This window comes from Heliconius melpomene, chromosome 1, assembly GCF_056956725.1.
Source record: "Heliconius melpomene rosina isolate 202511_hmr_F chromosome 1, ASM5695672v1, whole genome shotgun sequence".
Classification (NCBI taxonomy): domain Eukaryota; kingdom Metazoa; phylum Arthropoda; class Insecta; order Lepidoptera; family Nymphalidae; genus Heliconius; species Heliconius melpomene.
Window position 1 is genome coordinate 13,140,388 of NC_140389.1, and position 20,304 is coordinate 13,160,691.

General features: G+C 32.7%; 2 protein-coding genes across 2 annotated transcripts in view; both read right to left on the reverse strand.

Moving 5' to 3' along the window:
- The window catches only part of LOC146541549 (long-chain fatty acid transport protein 4-like), a 15,536-nt gene extending 14,439 nt beyond the window's left edge, over window positions 1-1,097 (reverse strand). Inside the window, exon 1 of the mRNA XM_085187816.1 lies at window positions 669-1,097. Coding sequence (XP_085043942.1) covers window positions 669-844 — 176 coding nt within the window. The 5' untranslated portion in view covers window positions 845-1,097. The remainder of the gene's footprint in view (window positions 1-668) is intronic.
- A 3,401-nt stretch (window positions 1,098-4,498) lies between these two features.
- Window positions 4,499-20,278, reverse strand: LOC146541550 (long-chain fatty acid transport protein 4-like). The gene is made up of 12 exons (XM_085187827.1): window positions 19,683-20,278; window positions 19,287-19,437; window positions 18,019-18,256; window positions 17,416-17,668; window positions 16,580-16,778; window positions 12,493-12,603; window positions 11,634-11,715; window positions 11,313-11,440; window positions 10,349-10,499; window positions 9,241-9,398; window positions 7,667-7,820; window positions 4,499-7,023 (listed from the first exon to the last, which is right to left on the reverse strand). Exons 1-12 carry the CDS (start codon window positions 19,844-19,846, stop codon window positions 6,863-6,865), a joined length of 1,950 nt encoding a protein of 649 aa, XP_085043953.1. The 5' UTR covers window positions 19,847-20,278; the 3' UTR covers window positions 4,499-6,862.
- Between the last annotated feature and the right edge of the window lie 26 nt (window positions 20,279-20,304).

Sequence of the window (20,304 nt, forward strand, 5' to 3'; positions counted from 1 at the left end):
TTCTACCCATGTGTACTGACAATAAAGCTATAAGGATTCCTAATCGCCACGAAACCTTATAATGCTTAAACGTTGTTTAAAATGCAAATAGCGTACCACCATTGACGCTCTATCACATTATTATACAAACCTTAACATTATATTTTAACTTTGCATGGAATATTTAAAGGGAAGTGGCCAGACATAAAAATTCTATAGGAACTGTCGTAGGGCATGCCGCATGACTCACAGAAAGTCCAAATCCCTCAGTGTGCTAGTATATTTAGCTTAAATGCTTTATTAGTAATAGGTACAGGTATTCAAGTAAACTCAGCGTAGTGATATATTACTCTGTTCTTTATGAGTTCTTGTGTCGCTTCACTTAGTAATTCTACTGCTACATTATTATACAAAGATTAGAACAAACCAAGAGAACGGTAATTGTTGCTAGCACATCAATATGTGCTGTACGTGGTACGTATTTTTTTCACTTCATTGATAACGTAAAAGTAAAGGACTATAATGACAGTGACGTCAATTTCCAAATTAACAGAATTTATTATGACAGCAATCCAGCGCAATATGCAAGAATTTCTTTGTACTAAATGAAGGGTGAAGAAATTAAATTGTTTTGTTATTTTGCGTGTATTCCTGTAACGTTTCTGATCTATTTTGGAGGTGTTACTCACTTGACGTCCCTGGGTAATGTTTTGATGATCACGTAAATCCGCTTCCTGTATCGATAGACGCAAGGCGCAACTGCGAGGATCGCGAATATAGCCGCTTTGGAGAGCGTGCTCAGCACGGCGGCCATCGCGGCGGCTAATGCCATCAGGGCGACGAGCGCTGCCAAAAGCGCGTCCATGCTGGCGACCGGCCCAGTAGGACACAATTTCAGAGATTTAACTACACACAGTCAACAAACTCAACGATATACGCGTACGCGGCAACGCGTGTTCCCGCGACCACTTCTTTATAGCAAATGCGCAAGGACGTGCGCCGCGCGGCACGTCTATGGCGGGCTACGGGGCCGGGCGGCCAGATGCACATGCGCGAACAGCTGATCCTCGAAGGGACCGTTTGCCACACAAAAAACCGTTACCTACCATGGAACTAGAAAATTATATGTAAAAAAACATAAAGGACCAAGGACGCCGCTTTTTTCTATTCTTATGTACAGACGACGGCGAGCGTTCTGTCATGTTTGGATTGATTCCAAATTCTAAAATGACATTTTATTGTTTAATGTGTGATAAGTTTTTAGCTATAGGTTTATCGCTCCGATCGATAATAGGCGGCTTTAATTGCTGAAGAAAAGTCATCTACTAAGATGCTTAAAAAAATAATAGATATATTTTTCTTTTAAATGTTACTATAATTAACATTTAAAAGAAAAATATATCTATTATTATTAAAAATATATCTATATTACTTTATGTGAAGTTAAGGGCTAAAGTACTATTAAAATACCTAAATGTTTCTGAATCAAATTTATTATTGTAGGATCAAACGGTTTGGATATTTTAATTTATTAAAAATAAAAAAGAATTTGTTTTAATAAATTTGGTACACGGTACTGTGAACAAGTGGTGGCAGCCTGAACTTATGTTTTCTGAACTTTTGCATTGGTCACTTCGAAAAAATATATATAATTAAAATATTTATAAATAAGAAAAATACTAAAATCAAATCTGCGCAGATGACTTCAGCTAACTTCAGGGCACCACGACTTGTAGACCGTACTGTATATCAAACATGACTACCCTAAAACATATTGATACTATGTTTTTTTTATCTTAGGAAACAATGTACTTACTTTTTATTTATTGAATATGGAATTTGACACAGTTATAATTAATTAATGTAGAGAAGAAGTACAGAATGAAAATAATTCATATACAGGGTGAGTCATATTGAACTTTCCGATTTCAATAAGGTGTGTATTAAAAACAAAGCGACATGCAGTAAAAATTATTTTATTGTTTGAAAGCACATAACATGCAGTTTTAATTTAGTTGGTTTTAAAAATGATATCCTGTAAATGTCTACCTCCATTGACCACACACTGCTGAAGCCTTTCCCGGAAGTTGTCCATTACTCGTCGAGTCATATTCAGCGGAATAGCATTGATTTCTACCGTGATTGCAGCCTTCAGTTCATCGATGGTTCGGGGACGATGCGTGTACACCTTTTCCTTCAGGTAACCCCAGAGAAAGAAATCGCAGGGGGTTAAATCAGGTGATCTCGGCGGCCACCCAACGTCACCTCGCAAAGAAATGAGATGACCGGGAAACATTTGTCGCAGGATTTCCATTGAACGCCTGGATGTATGGGCTGTAGCACCATCTTGTTGGAACCAGATGTTATCGTTGTCATGATTCTGCGTTAATTCCTCCAATTTCGGTTTCAGAAAAGTTTCAAGCATGTCGCAATACCGAGCAGAGGTAACTGTGACGACTTGACCATCTTCTTCAAAAAAATAGGGACCCCACACACCAAACTCTGCAATAGCGCACCACACTGTCACTCGAGGGCTGTGAAGTGGTCGTTCGTGTAGGTTTCGTGGGTTATTCTCAGCCCAGTATCGAAAATTCTGTTTGTTGACAGTTCCGGCGAGGTGAAAATGTGCCTCATCACTGAAGATCAAAACAGCAGTGCGGGGGATCTGCTCTGAATGTCGCGGCATAAATTTGTTCGTGTGTCTAAGTCTCTAACTGTTAATTCTTGCACTACCTGAATCTTGTATGGGTGAAATTTAAGGTCTCTATGCAGTATTCTGCGGACACTACTGAAAGATAATCCTAGTGAAGCGGCATGTTTCCAAACAGAACGCCGAGGGGATTGTTGAATTGAAGCCCGCACTCTATCCACGTTTTCCGCTGACGTTGACGTCCTAATTCGGCCTTGTGGTCTTGTTTTTAATGCTGATGATGTTGCTCTAAAATTTGATACCCAATTTCTGATTGTTGGTCCAGTGGGAATGGGATCACGTCGACCAATAGCAAAATGTAAACGGAACGCACGCTGTGTTGTGATCACGGAGCCGCCATTTTTAATAAACTCTTCAACTACGAACGCACGATGTTGTCCCGACCAAGCCATTGCTCACACTAAAACTGCATGTCATGGCGCGTCTAATGACACCATCCCCACCCTTCTACTCCTTCCCTTCTTCGTGCAACGTCCTTCCAAAACCGGAAAGTTCAATATGACTCACCCTGTATATATATTATTTTCCGCTTCACACTGTATACTGTTAAAAAATTCCGCTCCCTACTTTCCGCCCAATTCTGTGAGTAGCGGAATATCATGCCGCGCTTTGACCCGATGTCAGAGAGACACACCGAAGAAATAAAATTAAATGAATATGCAATAAAATATTATAATGTATGGTATATAAATATTACCGTACTGGAAAGACTGCGTCGTTGAAGTCTCCACCCAACATGCAATATTTCTAATTAAGTTAGAATTTTGAGAACAGACTTGACTTGAGTTAGATTTACTCTCTCTCTCTCTCTGCTAAACTAAATAACCAAGAAGAAAAAAATAAAATGAATATATCTATACCTTCTACATTATTTATATATAGATGTAGATGTCTTTTTGTTCTTTATACTCGCAATATGTGGTTTCATTGTTTTTATTAATATGTCTAATCTATGTAACCGTAACATGAAATAATAATAAATTCCTATTCATAATTAATTACAAAAAATAAGTGTAGTGAGGCCGGCGTGGTGCAGCGGCACAAGGGAGGTGACTGTAACGCGACGGTTGTGGATTCGACCCCCATTCGAAGAAGTGAAATATTTATTATTTCCATTTCTTCGCTCTGGTGTCGAAGCCAAGCGTGGCGTTAAGTTCTGCCACTCAAGACGCAATGTCTAGTACCTGCCTGAAAATAGGGAACGGAGTGTCCTAACACTAGGTTCCCTCTGCCTACACTGCTATGTGCGGGATACAGCGTGAATTTTTTTGTAAAACTATTTTTTTTTATAACCAGTGCATTCTGCACTCCGCAACAATACAGTGCAATCTCCATATATGCAACATTAAAAATATACTTTTTTTCCCGCTCCACGCCATATCTAGCATGTTGCATGATAGGCAGAGGGAGGCTAGTGTTAAGACACTCCTCTCCCCACTTTTTGTCGAATTTTAGAGGCATTACGTGTTGAGCAGTGGAATTCAACGCAGCGCTTTGCCTCGATACCAAATTAAATGATTTCCTCGAGTGGGAATCGAAACCACTTCCAGTTACGGTTAAAACGTTTACGTACAAATTGAAAACTAATGCCCCTGCATAAAAATTACGTGTAAGAAAATAAATAATATTAGAATGTAAAAAATATTTTCAATAGTTTCTCTATAATAAAATAGAAAGAAAACAACAGCATATATAATACTAAGAAAGATCTTTGGAATAAAATGCAGTAGTGGCTTATTTTAATTGAACAAGTAAATAAATATTAACTGTTAATTAGGAAAAAAATAAAAATGTAATAATAAAACTTAATAGTTATAACAATTTTATTTTATTACCATATGTCAACATTGACCCATTACCATGTATTCTTTTACCAAGTCCGTACGTAAATCTTCAGTCTTAATTCAGACTGGAATAATATTCTAGTGGTATATTTATTGTTAAAAAATATTATATCAATTTAACAGCGGCAAGTAAGTATTAATTTATTTAATAAACATCCTTGAAAAATATGAGTAGTGTGATATTATGTATATTTTTTGTAATTTAAAAAAAATATTAAATGGGTTTATTCATTACATTTATGAAATAAAATATAAATATTTCAATACAAACCATAGTGAATTTTTGACATTTCAATTTTTTTTATAGTATAATATACATTGTAAAAGTATTTTACCATTTTGCAAATTTATTGGAAACATTATAAAGAACATAATTATATTTCTTTCATATACCACACTATACATATAATTCATAACTTTTTTTTAAATAGTCTATAAATAAAGTTCGAAGTTCAAGTGTAATGATGTTATCTAACTTATAAAAGTAACTAATTGTTATTCAAATATTTTATTAACACAAATGAGCAAGTGTACAAAATGCTCGGTTTTTTGTTTATGCAGAGTACATTTATTTACATAAAAGTTAATATAAAGGAAAGGGATTATTAATCAGTAAACTGTGGACTTTACTTAAAGAGACACAATTAAACAAGAACTATTTTAAACCGAAATAAGACGGTTATAAAATTGAGAAAATTATAAGAGATATGCAGTCCGCGAGGTCTAACCTGAGCTTTGCATTTGTGTGAGTGTTCATGTATGTATAGTGTAGATGTGACGTCATCTATCAAGAACAGCGATCTTTTGCTTGGCCTAAACAGGTTTATCTTACAGTACTGATAGCAGCGTCATGTATTTAAATCATATATTTTTTATTTATCTAAAGTGAAATATGAAGTTGACACTATCACTATACAAGAATGAAAAATTCTGCGTGAACACAATGCTGATTTTGATGATATACGGAACAATTTATGATTAAGAAATACGAGAAACATTAGCAATATGTCCAGTTTTGGGGAAACAACATATTTTTTTTTATTGAACTGTAATAATTTTATTTGAAATGTTTTTTGGCTTTACTATTAAGACACTTAACAAATATAAAGCTCAGCTTAAGCCTCGCGAACTGAGCGTAAAGTTACAAATCAAGTAGGTACTTCATACAACATATACATAAAAAATAATTACACATTGTTTTAATATGGCATTATACATTTTAACAACAATAATTAAACTTTGTAGAGAATAAAGTAAACATGCGTTAGTTAATATTTTTTTTTAAATCTAGAGAAGTATAATAAATAATAACTAAAGCTTTTTAAAGTAAGAATAAGGTATGAGAAATATTAATTAATTTGTTAGTGAAATAATCACATTGTTACATTGAGTATAAGAAAATTTCAATTATAAATAATATGAAATTATGTTTATATAATTACAGAGATTTGTTCAACAGATCTTGATAAAAAAGGTCATTGATTCTAAAAATAATAAATCTGGTGAACGAGATTCCCAGTACAATATTGAGAACATTCTATAATAGTTTAAAACAACTGAATACATACACCATTATATGTATATCATTGTTTATAAATAGATAACCGATGAAAAACAAATCAGTTTATTGAATCAATAATGAGAAAAAAAAGTAAATATACACAACAGCAAATACTTCAACTAAAACGATAATAGAAAAATAATCATTTTAAAATACAAATCTTTAGTTGCTATTAAACTTAAAATAAATATTTTAAGACTTCATAACACCCAAGAGATACAAGTACATATAAGAAAATTTTTACTAATAGTATAAAATATGGTAATTTTATTGCAAGCACATAAATAAACACTGTTATATAGTTTTTCTTTAAAAAAAATATTTACTGTTTAATGATTTCACAAATAACTGAAACTATCTTATATAAAAATATACATATATCATTTATGCAATCATACTAATAAGCCATATTGTGATTACAGCAAAGGCTAAAATGCTTATTAAAGGCAATAAAGTTGATATAACAAATACAGATTCATCATATATTATATTATAAAACTAATTCATTAAAAATGATTCAATTTTAAATTACAATTCATTACCATTGCACGAATTCAGTAACCAAATAAATATTTAAATTATAACATATGACATACGCATATTCATAAAAAAATCATATTTTAAAAAAAGTATTATTAGATACATCGAGACGAAAAGTGAGGTAGAGATTCTAAAACATATTGTTTCAAGCCTTTCAATTTACCAAACTGTTCTCAGTACAATGGGAGTATAATTTGGAACTTTATTTAAGTGGTAAAAACTAAGAAATCACAGTCTAATTTGTCCTTTGATAATCTTCTCATATTCCTGGAGTCCTAGTGGCAGGTACTTAATTAGTTTTAGATCCAAGTAGTAAAGTTTGTCTCCTTTCACTAAATTAGGGTCAAAACCTTCCTTTTGTAAATCAGTCTTCTTCATTTTGAATGTACCTGTAAAATAATTGTATTATATTAGCAATATTTTTTTTTTACGTGTATCAATTATTTAAATAAGTTTGTATTCAGTATCATATACTTTATACGTTAAGCCGGTGGCAGCACTTGGCTCAATTTAGAATTTTTTACAGATTTACCCTAAGAGTTAGAGAGAACATGTTTGTTGGGGGATACAGTCCCACTTGGGTGAATTAATTATTTTCATTTCCTCGATCTGGCAGGAAGACAGAGCGTGGCGTTAAGTTCTCACATTCAAAACTAGTGATGTTGCGTTCCGGAAAAATGAAGAAATTGTTCCAATTTTTCCATTTGGCTCGGCTTTGGATTTGGAACCTGTTCGAATCAGGTCCAACTGTTCCAAATGTACTTTTGTTTATTCCCTTGTTATGTACCTAAAATGAATCGAAAATGAACGTGCACCAGTTGTTGTATTTCTAATGAGAGAAGAATGAGAGAAGAAATGAGAAAGAATGGAACAGGTTCATCTACTCCGAATTTTGCTTTCTCTTATTATTTCCCCATGCAAGTGGGTTGTTTCTTTTTCTTTTTAAGTGTGGCGCGACAATGGAATGTCTTAAAACTAGGTTCTTTCTACCTTCCCTGCTACATGTGTAAAGATAAAAAATATGTTCCCCACCAGTCATGTCCATGGTCGTCATGACCCTCAGGAACACGGGCCTGGCGTATGGCGGCAGGTGCTTGGACAGGTCCGCGGCCAGCTTGTCCAGGTCCAACGTACCCCGAGTATCGACTATGCCGCACATACCCGCTCGCCCTTCTGTATTGGGCACCTGAGTTAAAAAAATACAATATATTACCTTTGGCTTTCTTATACGCACATAACGTTTGTTGTCTCTTTCATTCTTATATTCTTATAATTTAAACCTTATATCGAGCACTATTTTTTAAAGCAGAATACTTTACATATACATGTGTCTTTCTATTATGTAAAAATGTTTAGTCGTTGCGGGTTATTTTTTCAATGTCGCGCCATCCGATTTCGATGACGAATCAATTTTTTTTGAAAGGATACACTTCAAGGATAGTTTGATGAAAGTTTGGTTAGGTTCTGATTATGGGATCTGGTTGAAATTGAACAATTTTGTTTTGTTTTGGGTAATAATTATAATTGTACTGTAATAGTTACAAGGAAAAAAAATGTTAAAATTGGTGTCAGAATGAGATTCCTCATCGTTGCATTTCTTTTTTAACCAATTTCAAAAAAAGGATGTTCTCATTTTCAACCAACTTAAAAAAAAAGACGGGTCTCCAATTCTCCCGAATATTTGTTATGTATATTCTTGTCGATATATTAAATTGTTAGTTTGCACAAAAATAATACCTAATAGATTAAAGTTTTACATAGGACAACCACTCACTTCTCGTTTAAGAAGCATCCTTTTAAGTTCTACCATAACTTAAAATCGTAAAATAAATTAATTTTTAATAAAAAGAAAAACCAACTTCTAACAAAAGTCGTTGTCAAGCTAATTCTACAATAACCTTACTACAGTATCAAATTACTAAGCCTGTTTGTTTTACTTGGCATAAAAAATAAATATATAGGCTAAGTTTGTAATAAAACGTTTTAATTACACTGTTTTTTTTTAAATAATACTAAAACATTATTAACTTCATTACTAAAGCAAATAAAAAATTGAAAAATAAAGCATTTATTAAATGTTGTATATACATTTATCTACAAATTAGTAATAAAAATATAATTTTACAATTGTTTAAAAACAACACGCATTGTTATATAAATATTTTAAAATAATATATTTACGTAATAGTTGATGACTACGCTTATAAGATATTAAAACAAGAAAAGAAAATAGAACTTGGAACAATTAAGATTTTTATTAAACGTGTTTTTCCGCCTACCTTATAAAGAATCTAATGTCAAAAGGTTCCGTTCTACCGTCCGTTTAATATCAAATTCGTACAGAACATTTATATTATTAATCTTACTAATTTATTTCATTTGAGGCTGTCGTCGCGCATGTGTACTATAACAGTTGTGGGTTTGATCCCCATACGAGGAATGACATATTCAATATTTTCATTTCCTCGCTCTAATAACGAAGCAAAGCGTGAGTTTAACGCAACACTTTCAGTACACAATGGTGCGAAAATTCAGCGGAAAGTGGCAAACGGAGTGTCTTAACACCAGGTTACAGCTAACACTAAAACTGTTTCAGCCAAACATACCAATACACCATAAACGACGGCGTCACGTTGATCAGCCACTCCCGATATGGCGGCCTCCACTTCACTGGTGCTGACATTCTCTCCTCGCCAACGGAACGTGTCTCCGGTTCGATCACGGAAGTACAGGTAGCCTAGCTCGTCCGCTACTAGGATGTCACCTGGAAAAAAAAATTAAAGGTTTGTACCCGTGTTTTCTTCTATAATAAGTATAATACATATAATCATATTTTTAATATTTTTATCTTAACTAAGTATACAATTCTTAACAAAGTATACAATCAAATCAGTTATGTAATGTTATAAGAGAGGTTACAAAAATTACATACCTACTTTCCCTAGTATATAAGTATACAGCTCGCAGTAAATTCTTAGCAACATGCCGCGAATGGTCAATTTCAAAGCCAATAAATGGCGTGCCAACATAGAAAATATATCGTAATATGGCAGAAAGCCAAATATAAAAACCAATCATAAAGTAATAGTATTTTGTAATTCTATAGATATACACTTCATTGTAAGTTGTCAAAGAAAATCTACGTAGCCGATACGTACATTATGTATTTAAATTGTAAACTTGATTTTAGAATATAATGAATGTCATGAATGTCTAATTTAAACATATTTCTTTGAAGAGACCAACTATACTCTTTTAATAAGGAATAATAAGGATAGATCTTTCGTTCAAGAAACTTAACAAATAACTATTTTACAATTTCTAAAGAGGTAAACCTACAAATGGTAAAGATAATTAAAACCAAAGCAGGTATATTTTAAGTTAAAATTAATTATCTATATAATTATGTGTTCTAATGCATAATTATATACAATATAAGGAAATATGAAAAACACCTGTTAAATAAGTTTTAATACATGCTATAATATGTTTGATATTACGTGACATATTATCTATCTATATATTGTGTATGGTAATTACATATGGCATTGCATAGTATCTTAATATAACTCCGTAAAACCAAATGATCTTTGATCAAACATTTAAACAAATATTTTTAGCATAAACATTTGGGCTTTTTTCTAATAATAAAAAAATCTTTTGAAAAATATTATTATTTCTAATCTTAAAAATCTTCTTAAAACATCAACTTACCCGATATAAAAGCAGCATCGCCACGTTTAAATACATTTCGTATTACTTTTTTATCGGTGGCAGACTTGTCAACGTAGCCGAGATATTGTCGCGTAGGATTATCTGGCGATATTTTCCCAATAAACACTCCGGGCTCTCCTGCTTGAGCTATCTAATTTAAAAAAAAATACTTGGTTATAATTGATCGGTTACAGATTGACACACAAAGAAATAAAAATAAATCATGATAATAGGGGGCCGCTGTAGCCAACCAGATACCCTGGTACCCTGGTAAACCAGATTAGCGGTTGGTTTTCCACTCAAAGGAATGAGTTATTTTCGTTTACTCACTCTGATCTGGCAACATGGGGCGTTTATTTTTAATAAAAAAATACGTCATACAAATATTCAAAAAGTTAATACATTTATTTTTTTCTCTCAGAAATTTCGAATTTGATATTTATTTCAAATGAAATAAAGAGAGTCGACTGTACATACATACGTGATGGTTGTGGGTTCGATTTACACACGATAAATAAATTATTTTTCCTTCTCATTATAGCCCGACAAAAACATTTATACCGCCACTTAATGCAGTATTTCGAATTAGGGTGAAAAAAGTATAAATTACTGTTCAAAGTGCGGTGAATTATAATAAAATTAATTATTTTCCGCAACATTACAAAAACAATTCTACTTCGCTATTGTCGTTGGTTGTATTATAATAGTCAATTATATGATAAATACATACCTGTATGTGTATTTATAATATAAAATATTATTCCTCTTACAATAGCTTAATTATAAAAATATATTTTTAATATATTAAATTAATATAGTTATCATTTATTTCCACTTAAGTGGAAAATGTGTGATTTCTTACAATAATCAATAGCTATAACTTTATCTATTAACTGATAACCAAAGTTTTTAATAAATTTTATTTAAAAACAATATTTAAAGAAAAATTTTGGGTTTTATTCACCTGGCAAAGTCCCCTGGAATCCCTCACGGGTTCACCGTCCTGGTCCACTTTGATAATAGCTATGGGATATACATTCGAGAATATTCTGGATATAAAGCCGATAGCGCCCGGTGTACCATCAGTGTTAGCTATAAATAAAAATTAACATACAATAATACTGATAAATAAATTATAAATAAAAAATGAAACGTTGAAAGAATGGACACACAATGTTTCCCCACTTTTCGCCGAATTTTCGAGGCATGACGAACGAGATAGTATCTTTTTTTTCAGTGTAAAATGCAGAAATAAGTAAAAATAATAGAAAATGAAGTAAATTACCAATATTAGCGTTCCCTTCAGTTGCTCCATAAAACTCTGTAACCTGTTTGATATTAAAACGTTTCACAAATTCGACCCAAATCTGAAAAAATGAAATAATATTGGGTTGTTCAAATAAAATTTACTTATATTATAAAATGCATAGAAAATATTCTGGAAACCACTAAGGTAACTGCGTACTTAAATAATTACTATGGAATTTATAATAGTTAATAGTTAATTTTTTGACAAACAAAAAGGCATCACTTTTTGTTTTTGTGTTTATTAAAAAATTACTCGTGTTAATTATGTAAAAGAAGAATGAAGAATATTTTAATGTAAGTATTCAAAAAAATTGTGACAACAAAGAAAGCCATCAAGTGAGTTCGAATTTCGAAAGAATATTTAATTCGTTGTGCAAACAAAGAGGTCACAAAAGTAACCCAATAACCTATATTATGATAAAACGTGCCTTTAGTTTGGCTCAATTTTTATGATAAAGCAATACACTTATATATGACGGTCTCGTTTTTTTTATAATATCTCATGTTTATGCTGTAATACTTAATTTTATGAAATATATTAGCGCCGTCGAGGCGCAGCGACACAAGGGAGTGACTGTAACGCGACGGTTGCGGGTTCGATCTCTACTCGAGAAAGTGATATATTTATTTAGGTTTATATTTCCATTTGATACCTCTGGTGTCGAGGCAAGACACGGCGTTGAGTTCTGCCAATCAACACGCAATGCCTCCAGAATTCGGCAGAAAGTGGGGAACGGAGTGCCTTAACACTAGATTCCTTCTGCCTGCCCAACAATTTTAAAAAAGTATTGCGTACACAATAAATAAAGTAATCAATCGTTATACATAATTTTTACCTGTGGCCTTAACCCGTTGCCGTAAATGACCCTGACGCTGTGCTCCTTGTCGGAGGGGGACGGCGGCGTCGCTAACACGTAGCGGCACATCTCACCTATGTAATGTGCTGCCTGCGGTTATATTGAGAATATTAGATTCTTCCGTCTTTATTATGTAGAATAAATAGTTATGTTAATTTTAATATTATACTTAATAAAACTATGTAAACACACGTTGAATGCGGTCTTTGTTGTATAAACACCAATAAGTACTCATCAGTTACGGCCCTGATACGTCATTAGAAAAAGATCTCACAATAAAACAACTAATACAACGACAGATTAGAATCATTCACCAAATAAATTATATATATTATTAAGTGGGTTAGTAGTGTCAGTAGTGTCGGTAGGCAGAGGTTACTCTGCCGGGATATACTGTAAAGCTAAGCTACATAAAATTATAAAAAATAAAGAAATAATATTTTTTTACCTATCCTATCCTATACCTTATAAAACAAAGTCGCTTTTCGTGTCTGTCTGCTGTTTCTAACTCTTCTTCTTCTAAACCACCCAAGGGATTTTGATGCGGTCTTCACCATTAAGTCGGGTGTTTTTCGTAGAAGGTTTATATATAGTTTATTATTTGTCCACTCTTATGTAAATTAACATAAATACGATAAATGTGTATAAAGTCCTACCCGTTGAGACACTTTCGCGCATGCGCTGCTCTAATGGTAAGTACTACATGAAAAAAATGTACTGGAGTATTGTTCCTTTTAATAAGATCTACAAAAAAGTCCGCGACGGCATATTCGTATCTTTTAAGAATAACGTGTAGTGATCATTTTTCTGTCTAAAAATAATAATTTCAATATATTTTTTATTGTGAGGGATATTTTTCCATAATGGTATTAATCCTTATCCTTTAAAATACTTTATTAATTTTCTACGTTAAACGAAGATAAAATTTGCTGTTTACAATATTTCGAAATTGCGAATAGTTGTACAGAAAAACGCATTTAATTGTTGACACATCCCGCCGTTGACACATCAGCTGTATGTTACTCAAGTTTCACTTATCCCTTACTCTCAGCATATAAATAAGTATATTAGTTACGTTGGCCATTTAATGTAGACCAAAACTGTCTTTTACTGTTTTTCATTTTAATAAGTACTTTAGAAGTTGTTACAATATCATAAAAAATCCTTGCTGCGAAACGGCTCGCCACTCGCCTTACGTCCGCCGCGCCCGCCTGCCTTACACGCATCGGTGGTTCAGTGGTAGAATGCTCGCCAGCCACGCGGGCGGCCCGGGTTCGATTCCCGGTCCATGCATCCTATTTAATTTTCCTCACAGGCAGCCACGTCGTGCTTGCTTTTCATCAGGGTCAGAATACCCCCTTCAGCATTAACCACAAGCTCGAAAAAAAAAGCCGGCTGCCTCTATAGCAACGAAGATTTAGTAGATTTTTTGATTAGATGCGTTTGCACGTATTGAATAATTGGAGTTGAATGTATTATTTAAGCGCGATATATTTGGTTTCACATTTTTTGTAGTAGTTATTAGTAGGTAGGTTTTTGGTTATAATTTCTTCCGTTTAAAAATAATCATTTAACTATCTAAAAATAGTCATTTAAATGTGTTTTAATAAGTACTTGAAAAGATTAGTAGCACAGATTTAAAATTACGGTACCTACTAAAAAATCCAAGGATTTTGTATTGTTTTTCTGTTTCAAGGTTTCAAGGATTTTGTATTATTTGTTTGTTTTTCTGTGTAAAACAATTGGAAAATCCTTATTGAAACTACAAAAATGCGGGTTGCTTTAGGGTTTAATTAATTTTTCACATTATCTTAAGTGCTTTGCAATCATACATTACATGAATAATCCAGTAGTTAAAGCGGGCGAAGCCGCAAGAGGGTCGCTAGTATTCTATAATTATGAAACTAGGTATACATCCACAATGAAATTGAATGTGTAAACTACTTTATATAAGTCATTGTTGTTAAATGGCACATCGTCAAACTGTAACACGACGGTTGTAGGTTCAATCCCTACTGGTGGAAGTGTTGGAAGTTGATTTCGTTCTAATAAGAAAACAAAGCCTCGGCAAGCGTAATGTAGGACGTCCTCCAGCTAGATGGGGTGACGATATTCGCAAAGTGGCGGGCAGCGGCTGGTTGCGAAGAGCTGAAGATCGAGCTCAGTGGCGTGCCATTGGAGAGGCCTATGTCCAGCAGTGGACGAGAACAGGCTGATGATGATGATGATGATGATGATGATGAAGAAGAAAACAAAGCGCAGCGTTGAGTGCCGCCAATCAGTAAGCGAAAACTTGGCGGTAAGTGGAAAAGGCTATGCGGGTTACAACAACAAAAATATACTTCATTTTGTTTATCATTAATATAAAATAGCGCTACCGACATGATAATTTAAATAAATTGTATCATTCTTAGCTACTTTTTTTATTAAGTAAGTACATTTTCACTACACTTTCTCCTAAATCACTATAATAAATGTTTACAATTTAGGCAAACAATAACTTGAACTTATCTTTTAAATATATCTAAACGATAAATTCATTGTTCATGTAAAACAATATAAATTCACATAGCAGTAGCTCGTTTATAGAGTTCCGTAGTCAAGTGCGAGGTGAACGTCAACGATTTCGTTTATATCTGTCATAGATTTGCGTTTTTTTTTATATTTTGGGGCCAGGGGCCACGATTGAGTCCCCAATCGTGCCTCTCTAAAAGCGACTGATTGTAGGTTCGATTCGCACTCGAGGAAATAAGATATTTAATATTTTCATTTCTTCGCTCCCGTAACGAGGCAAACCTGGGCGTTCTGCTACTTAACACAACATTGGAGAACGAAACGAATGGGAACAGAGTGTCTTAGCACTAGGTTCGCAAGTTCCTTCTGCCCTGCTTTGTACGGGATAAACCGTGAAGCTACAAAAAATAAAACAATATAGCAACATAACAACATAACAAGAAAAAATATATAATTGTAAAATATAGGCTGCGAGGTTACGGAACATTTGAAGCGTATACGAAACACGCTTTATTATAAATTTAATAAATCTTCCCAACGTTTTAAATTTAATATGTGAAACGTTTAAGGTTACAAAACTATTGTAATTTGTGTCGTTGTAAAATGTAGTTTCATGTAAATTTACACTTTTCTAAGGTGATTCACATCTAAACTACAAAAAAGGCTTCATTTAGTGTTTTCGTTCTTTTCAGAGAAATTCCGAGATAGGTGTATTGCCCTTAAGGCCTTTAAAATGCAAATTATAATTGCCTTTAAACTAGATTAAAATGGTATACCTATCTAAATCTATATATATAAAATCAAAAGATCATTCACTCATCACTAAATCTCAGAAACTACATGTGCTAGGAATCTGAAATTTTGCATAGGAGTTATTTATAGGACGTAGATGCTCGCTAAGACGGGGATTTGCAATATTCGACTTCTGAAGGGTTGTGTTTTTGGGGTTCGAAGTTTGTATGAAACTTCGTTACTACAAATGCTAGGAGTCTCAAATTTCGCATAGACGTCACTTATAGGACGTAGGTACTCATGGAGACAGAAATTAATAATAAAGTAGTTCGAGCAGGCGAAGCCGCGGGCGGGCCGCTAGTAATATTATAAAGGTAAAATATATGTTAATCAGTTACAAACAACAAAGCGTTTTTTGCAATTATAATACAGAGTATGGATATGTATGAGTTGTCGTAACGTCTTTATATATAGTATGAACGTTGAAAATGACACCTTGTTATTCAATATAACACGTATTCACGCATGGATCTCAGTACATTACGTTGGCCGCGCATATTTTATAAGACCTATACATAATACATTAAATTAAGAACCGACATCAACTGCTTCATAAAAAGTCAGTTTTAATAATTTATCCTATAAGGAAAATAAAATATTACTTAAAAATTATTTACTTATCGATTCAATCGTTATAGTACGTACAACTACGAAATCGCACAAAAACAGTTTAAGAATAAAATGGGAGTTATTTGGTCGAGAGTTACATAGAAAACGTAAAAACATCGAATTAATAATAATTTATATCAAAATCACTTACCGTTGCCTTATATTTTATACAGTCTGGGAAATATTGTGAAGCTGAAAACTTGGCTTTTAGAACAACTGTGCATCCGAATAATAAAGCCTGGCCCACACTGACGACCCCGCCGGCAGTGTGGTACAGTGGGAGCGGACTGTATACGACATCGTTGGAATTTAAACCCAGATGATGAATACCACATGCCATAAACACAAATCTGTAACAGAATGGCTAGTTAGTAGTTGATAAGTATTATTATATATTTTATCAAATTAAACAATAGCCGCACTTAAAATATATAAAAAATCCTCAGAAAAAAGTTCACATTTTGTTTAAATTACCTACAAAATATAACATGTATATAGTATATTGAAATATAGCAAATATAATAACAAACAAACTATACATATGTAAAATAAATATATTTTAGCTGTTTTAAAATAGCTTTCGACAAGTATTTAAGAGAAAGTGAAAACAGTAAGTACAGCTGGTGAAAGTAAATGCAACACGACAACAGCAATGTTGAATATTATCCACTTGAGAAGTTATCTTTCGTACACCATAAAATGAAAAATAATGAAAATAAAATATGTGTTGTTAAAAAATTACTAGCATAATGTCATTGTCAACGAATACACATCATCAAAACTACAGTTGTTTAAAATTTATTATTTAGGCTTATTTGATTTTAATTTATTAATTATAAAATATTTTTTTCTAATTAGGGCAGAAGGGCGAACATACTCTACTGGTAATTTCGTCATTACCTTCCCTTGCCTTTTTTAATAATACAAATATATGACACAATAAGAAAGTAAATCCTTGTCGTTCAAGTTCACACAGTTAAAGCTCACCTTGAGTTCGAAATAACTGCTGCTTTTGGTAAACCTGTTGTTCCCGAAGTGTAAATGTATAGGAGACTCCCTTGGAACCCGTTCGCCGTAGCCAAAGTCCACGGTGCCGGGGGTGTAGATTCAAGTAAAGCAGTAAAGTCGGAAATTCCATCTCCACTTTCATTGGTTGCCGGTTTAATTGTATTTAAACGTCTATGTGTGAACTTAAATAATTTTAATTTTGGATCTAATTGACTTGAAATGTCTTGGATTGCTAAAACAAAAACGTTAACATCAGCTTAAAAAAAAAAATATAATATGTATGCTTTATCTGCTTCCATGAGCAATTATAGCGCTGACGTCAATATAATTTTTTATTGAAATACTCTTAACATTTTTTGTTAAACATTAATAAATTTTTATTAAAATAATCTACTTATTTTTTGCTATAGTTAATGGCAATACTTGTTTCTGTTTTCATTCCACAAAATGGTTTAAGTTAAATCGTAATCGTAGCAAGTGTAACAAGTGAGTGAGTTGCAAAAATATCTATTACTTAGAAATCATTAAAATTCAGATGGCAAAAATAACCGTAACCTAGACGTGGTGACGTACGAATCTTACCTGATTGGTATTCATCGGAAAATATAAGAACGTCACATTTAGCAACGTTAATCGAGTGTATTAACGCGTTGCCGCGCTGGTTTGTGTTGATGAGTGGCGAAATAGCGCCAAGCCGAGCGTTGCCGAGCCATATTGCTGGCATTTGCGGACAGTTATTCATTAGCATGCCCACTATACTGTCCTTTTTGACCCCATGCTCTTTCAAGACAGCCGAAACGCGTAAACTGAAGTTTTCCACCTTTGGTATAACAAGAATATTAAATATTATTATTACAGAGTAGTTAAATGTTAGTAGGTAATAAAGCCTATAATTATAGCTCTTAGATTCATAAAAATAAGCTTGAAATATTTTAATACAAGTTTATCTTTAGCGATGTTTTATATTTAACTATGTTATGAATAGAAATAGCGAGTATTTGGTATTATTATCATATTGTTTAAACTAAGACAGTCCAGTGAACTGTACCAATACAAATATCTATGTGTTGTTATATAAACAATTGCAGGAGCACAATGACTTTACTGCATTGATTCCATAAATGTGTATAAAATGCATTATAATAACAGTTTTATAAAAATTTAAGAGTCTTATAAATTATTTAGGATATAATAATCCATCCCACACTTATCACCTCATCAGCACCTTCTCACCTTCAATCTTGAATGCAATTCAAGATTTTTGTGTATCATACACTACTTGTGAGTCTGTCTGTTATATGATATAACAAGTCTTAATTTTAATTCTCATATAAAATTCAATTGAAACTAAATATGTGATATCAAATTCAGCATCTTTGTTACTACCACATTTTAATTCTCAAGTGGTTTCCTTTATATATTATTTTTTATAGTAATATTGCTATTATGTTAATTCTTAAATCATTAGTGGATTAAAATTATCATTTTTTAAATGTATAAAAATAATTGTTATAAAAATTTTGGTTCACATTTTTAATACTATAAAAGATCCTTAAAATATTTGTTCTGTCATTGTGTTGTTGTTGTACCACTTATATTGAATGCTATATAATCATAAGTTATAAAAAATAGTTTCACATATTTTCTCATATATCAGGGTAGGCAGAGGAAACCAGTGTTGAGACAGACTTTTCCACAAAAATCAGAGACATTGCAGACAAAGTGTTGGAATTCAAGCTGCACTATCTTGCCGGATAAGGTAAATGTAAATAATCCACACATTTCCCTGAGAGGGGACTGAACCCTGTTCAACGACAATTAACAATATACTTTGTATTTATAGTACTTACATCAACAAAGGTCCAAACTTCATTTTGAAATAAGAAACATGCTTTGTTTGGATATTTCTTCACTGTTTCATGAAATATATCTGGTAAAGTGTAATTTTTTCTTGAAAACTTTTGTGCTGTCCTTAAAATCTTTATATAACACCATAATGCCCTTTAAATTAGTACAAGTGTTGTAAATAATACTGGTTAATATCATTTTATAATATTTGACTTTACATTCATCATTTAAATAAACACAAATCATAGAAAGATTTTTTGGAAACTTTTTATTGGAAGAAACAGAAATCATATTAAAACTTTTGCTATAGAATAAAATGACAGTTATTTTTTAATGTATTTTGCACAATGATGTGCACTTTTTCAAGAATAACTCTGAATTTATGAGGTCAACTATACCTTATATCTCGTGGCGCAGTTGTTAAAGCTACAAAACACCATCTCCAATGAAATACTACTATGTAAAGAAAACTAAGAGTCACAAACACTAAAATAGTTTCTAGAAGTCCTAGATACAGCCAAACGGCAAATACCGCCGCGCCAATACCGACGAACGCAATCATTGCAACTGATTTACGAAAGGAAAAACGATTGACTGAAGAACGAAATCGTCGACGACCTAACGTGATTGCAGCAAAATACTTTAACTGAGACAAAATAATTGTTACGTACACTGACTTTAAAAGGCTTTTAATTTATTATAGGTCATAAGTGTTAGGTCAAATATAAATATTATCTTGTATTGGGATTTATTTACAATTGGTTTTCCGCTACTCTTACATGGATATTACGAGTAAGTTACATTTTCTATCCTAATTGGCCCAGCCAAGTTAATAAGTAGGAAATTAATAATTGTCTACACAGTAATGGTAAATATTTAAGTATAGTGAGAGCCTAGTTAAGCTTTTTATAAATAATTAAAGATTCAATTTAATATTTGAAAGGAACCGTGGACTTGTTGTATTGAACGTCAAATTGCAACTGTACTCAGTGCTGCCATTGTCGGCCCACCTGTCATAAC

Excerpts from the sequence above, each read along its gene's own strand:
- LOC146541550 (XM_085187827.1), bottom strand. The coding sequence starts at position 19,846 with ATGATTGCGTTCGTCGGTATTGGCGCGGCGGTATTTGCCGTTTGGCTG. Across the intron at positions 12,604-16,579 it reads GTATAAAATATAAGGCAACG|GCAGCACATTACATAGGTGA; the intron begins GTAAGTGATTTT and ends ATATAACCGCAG. Across the intron at positions 10,500-11,312 it reads ATTCCAGGGGACTTTGCCAG|ATAGCTCAAGCAGGAGAGCC; the intron begins GTGAATAAAACC and ends TTTTTAAATTAG.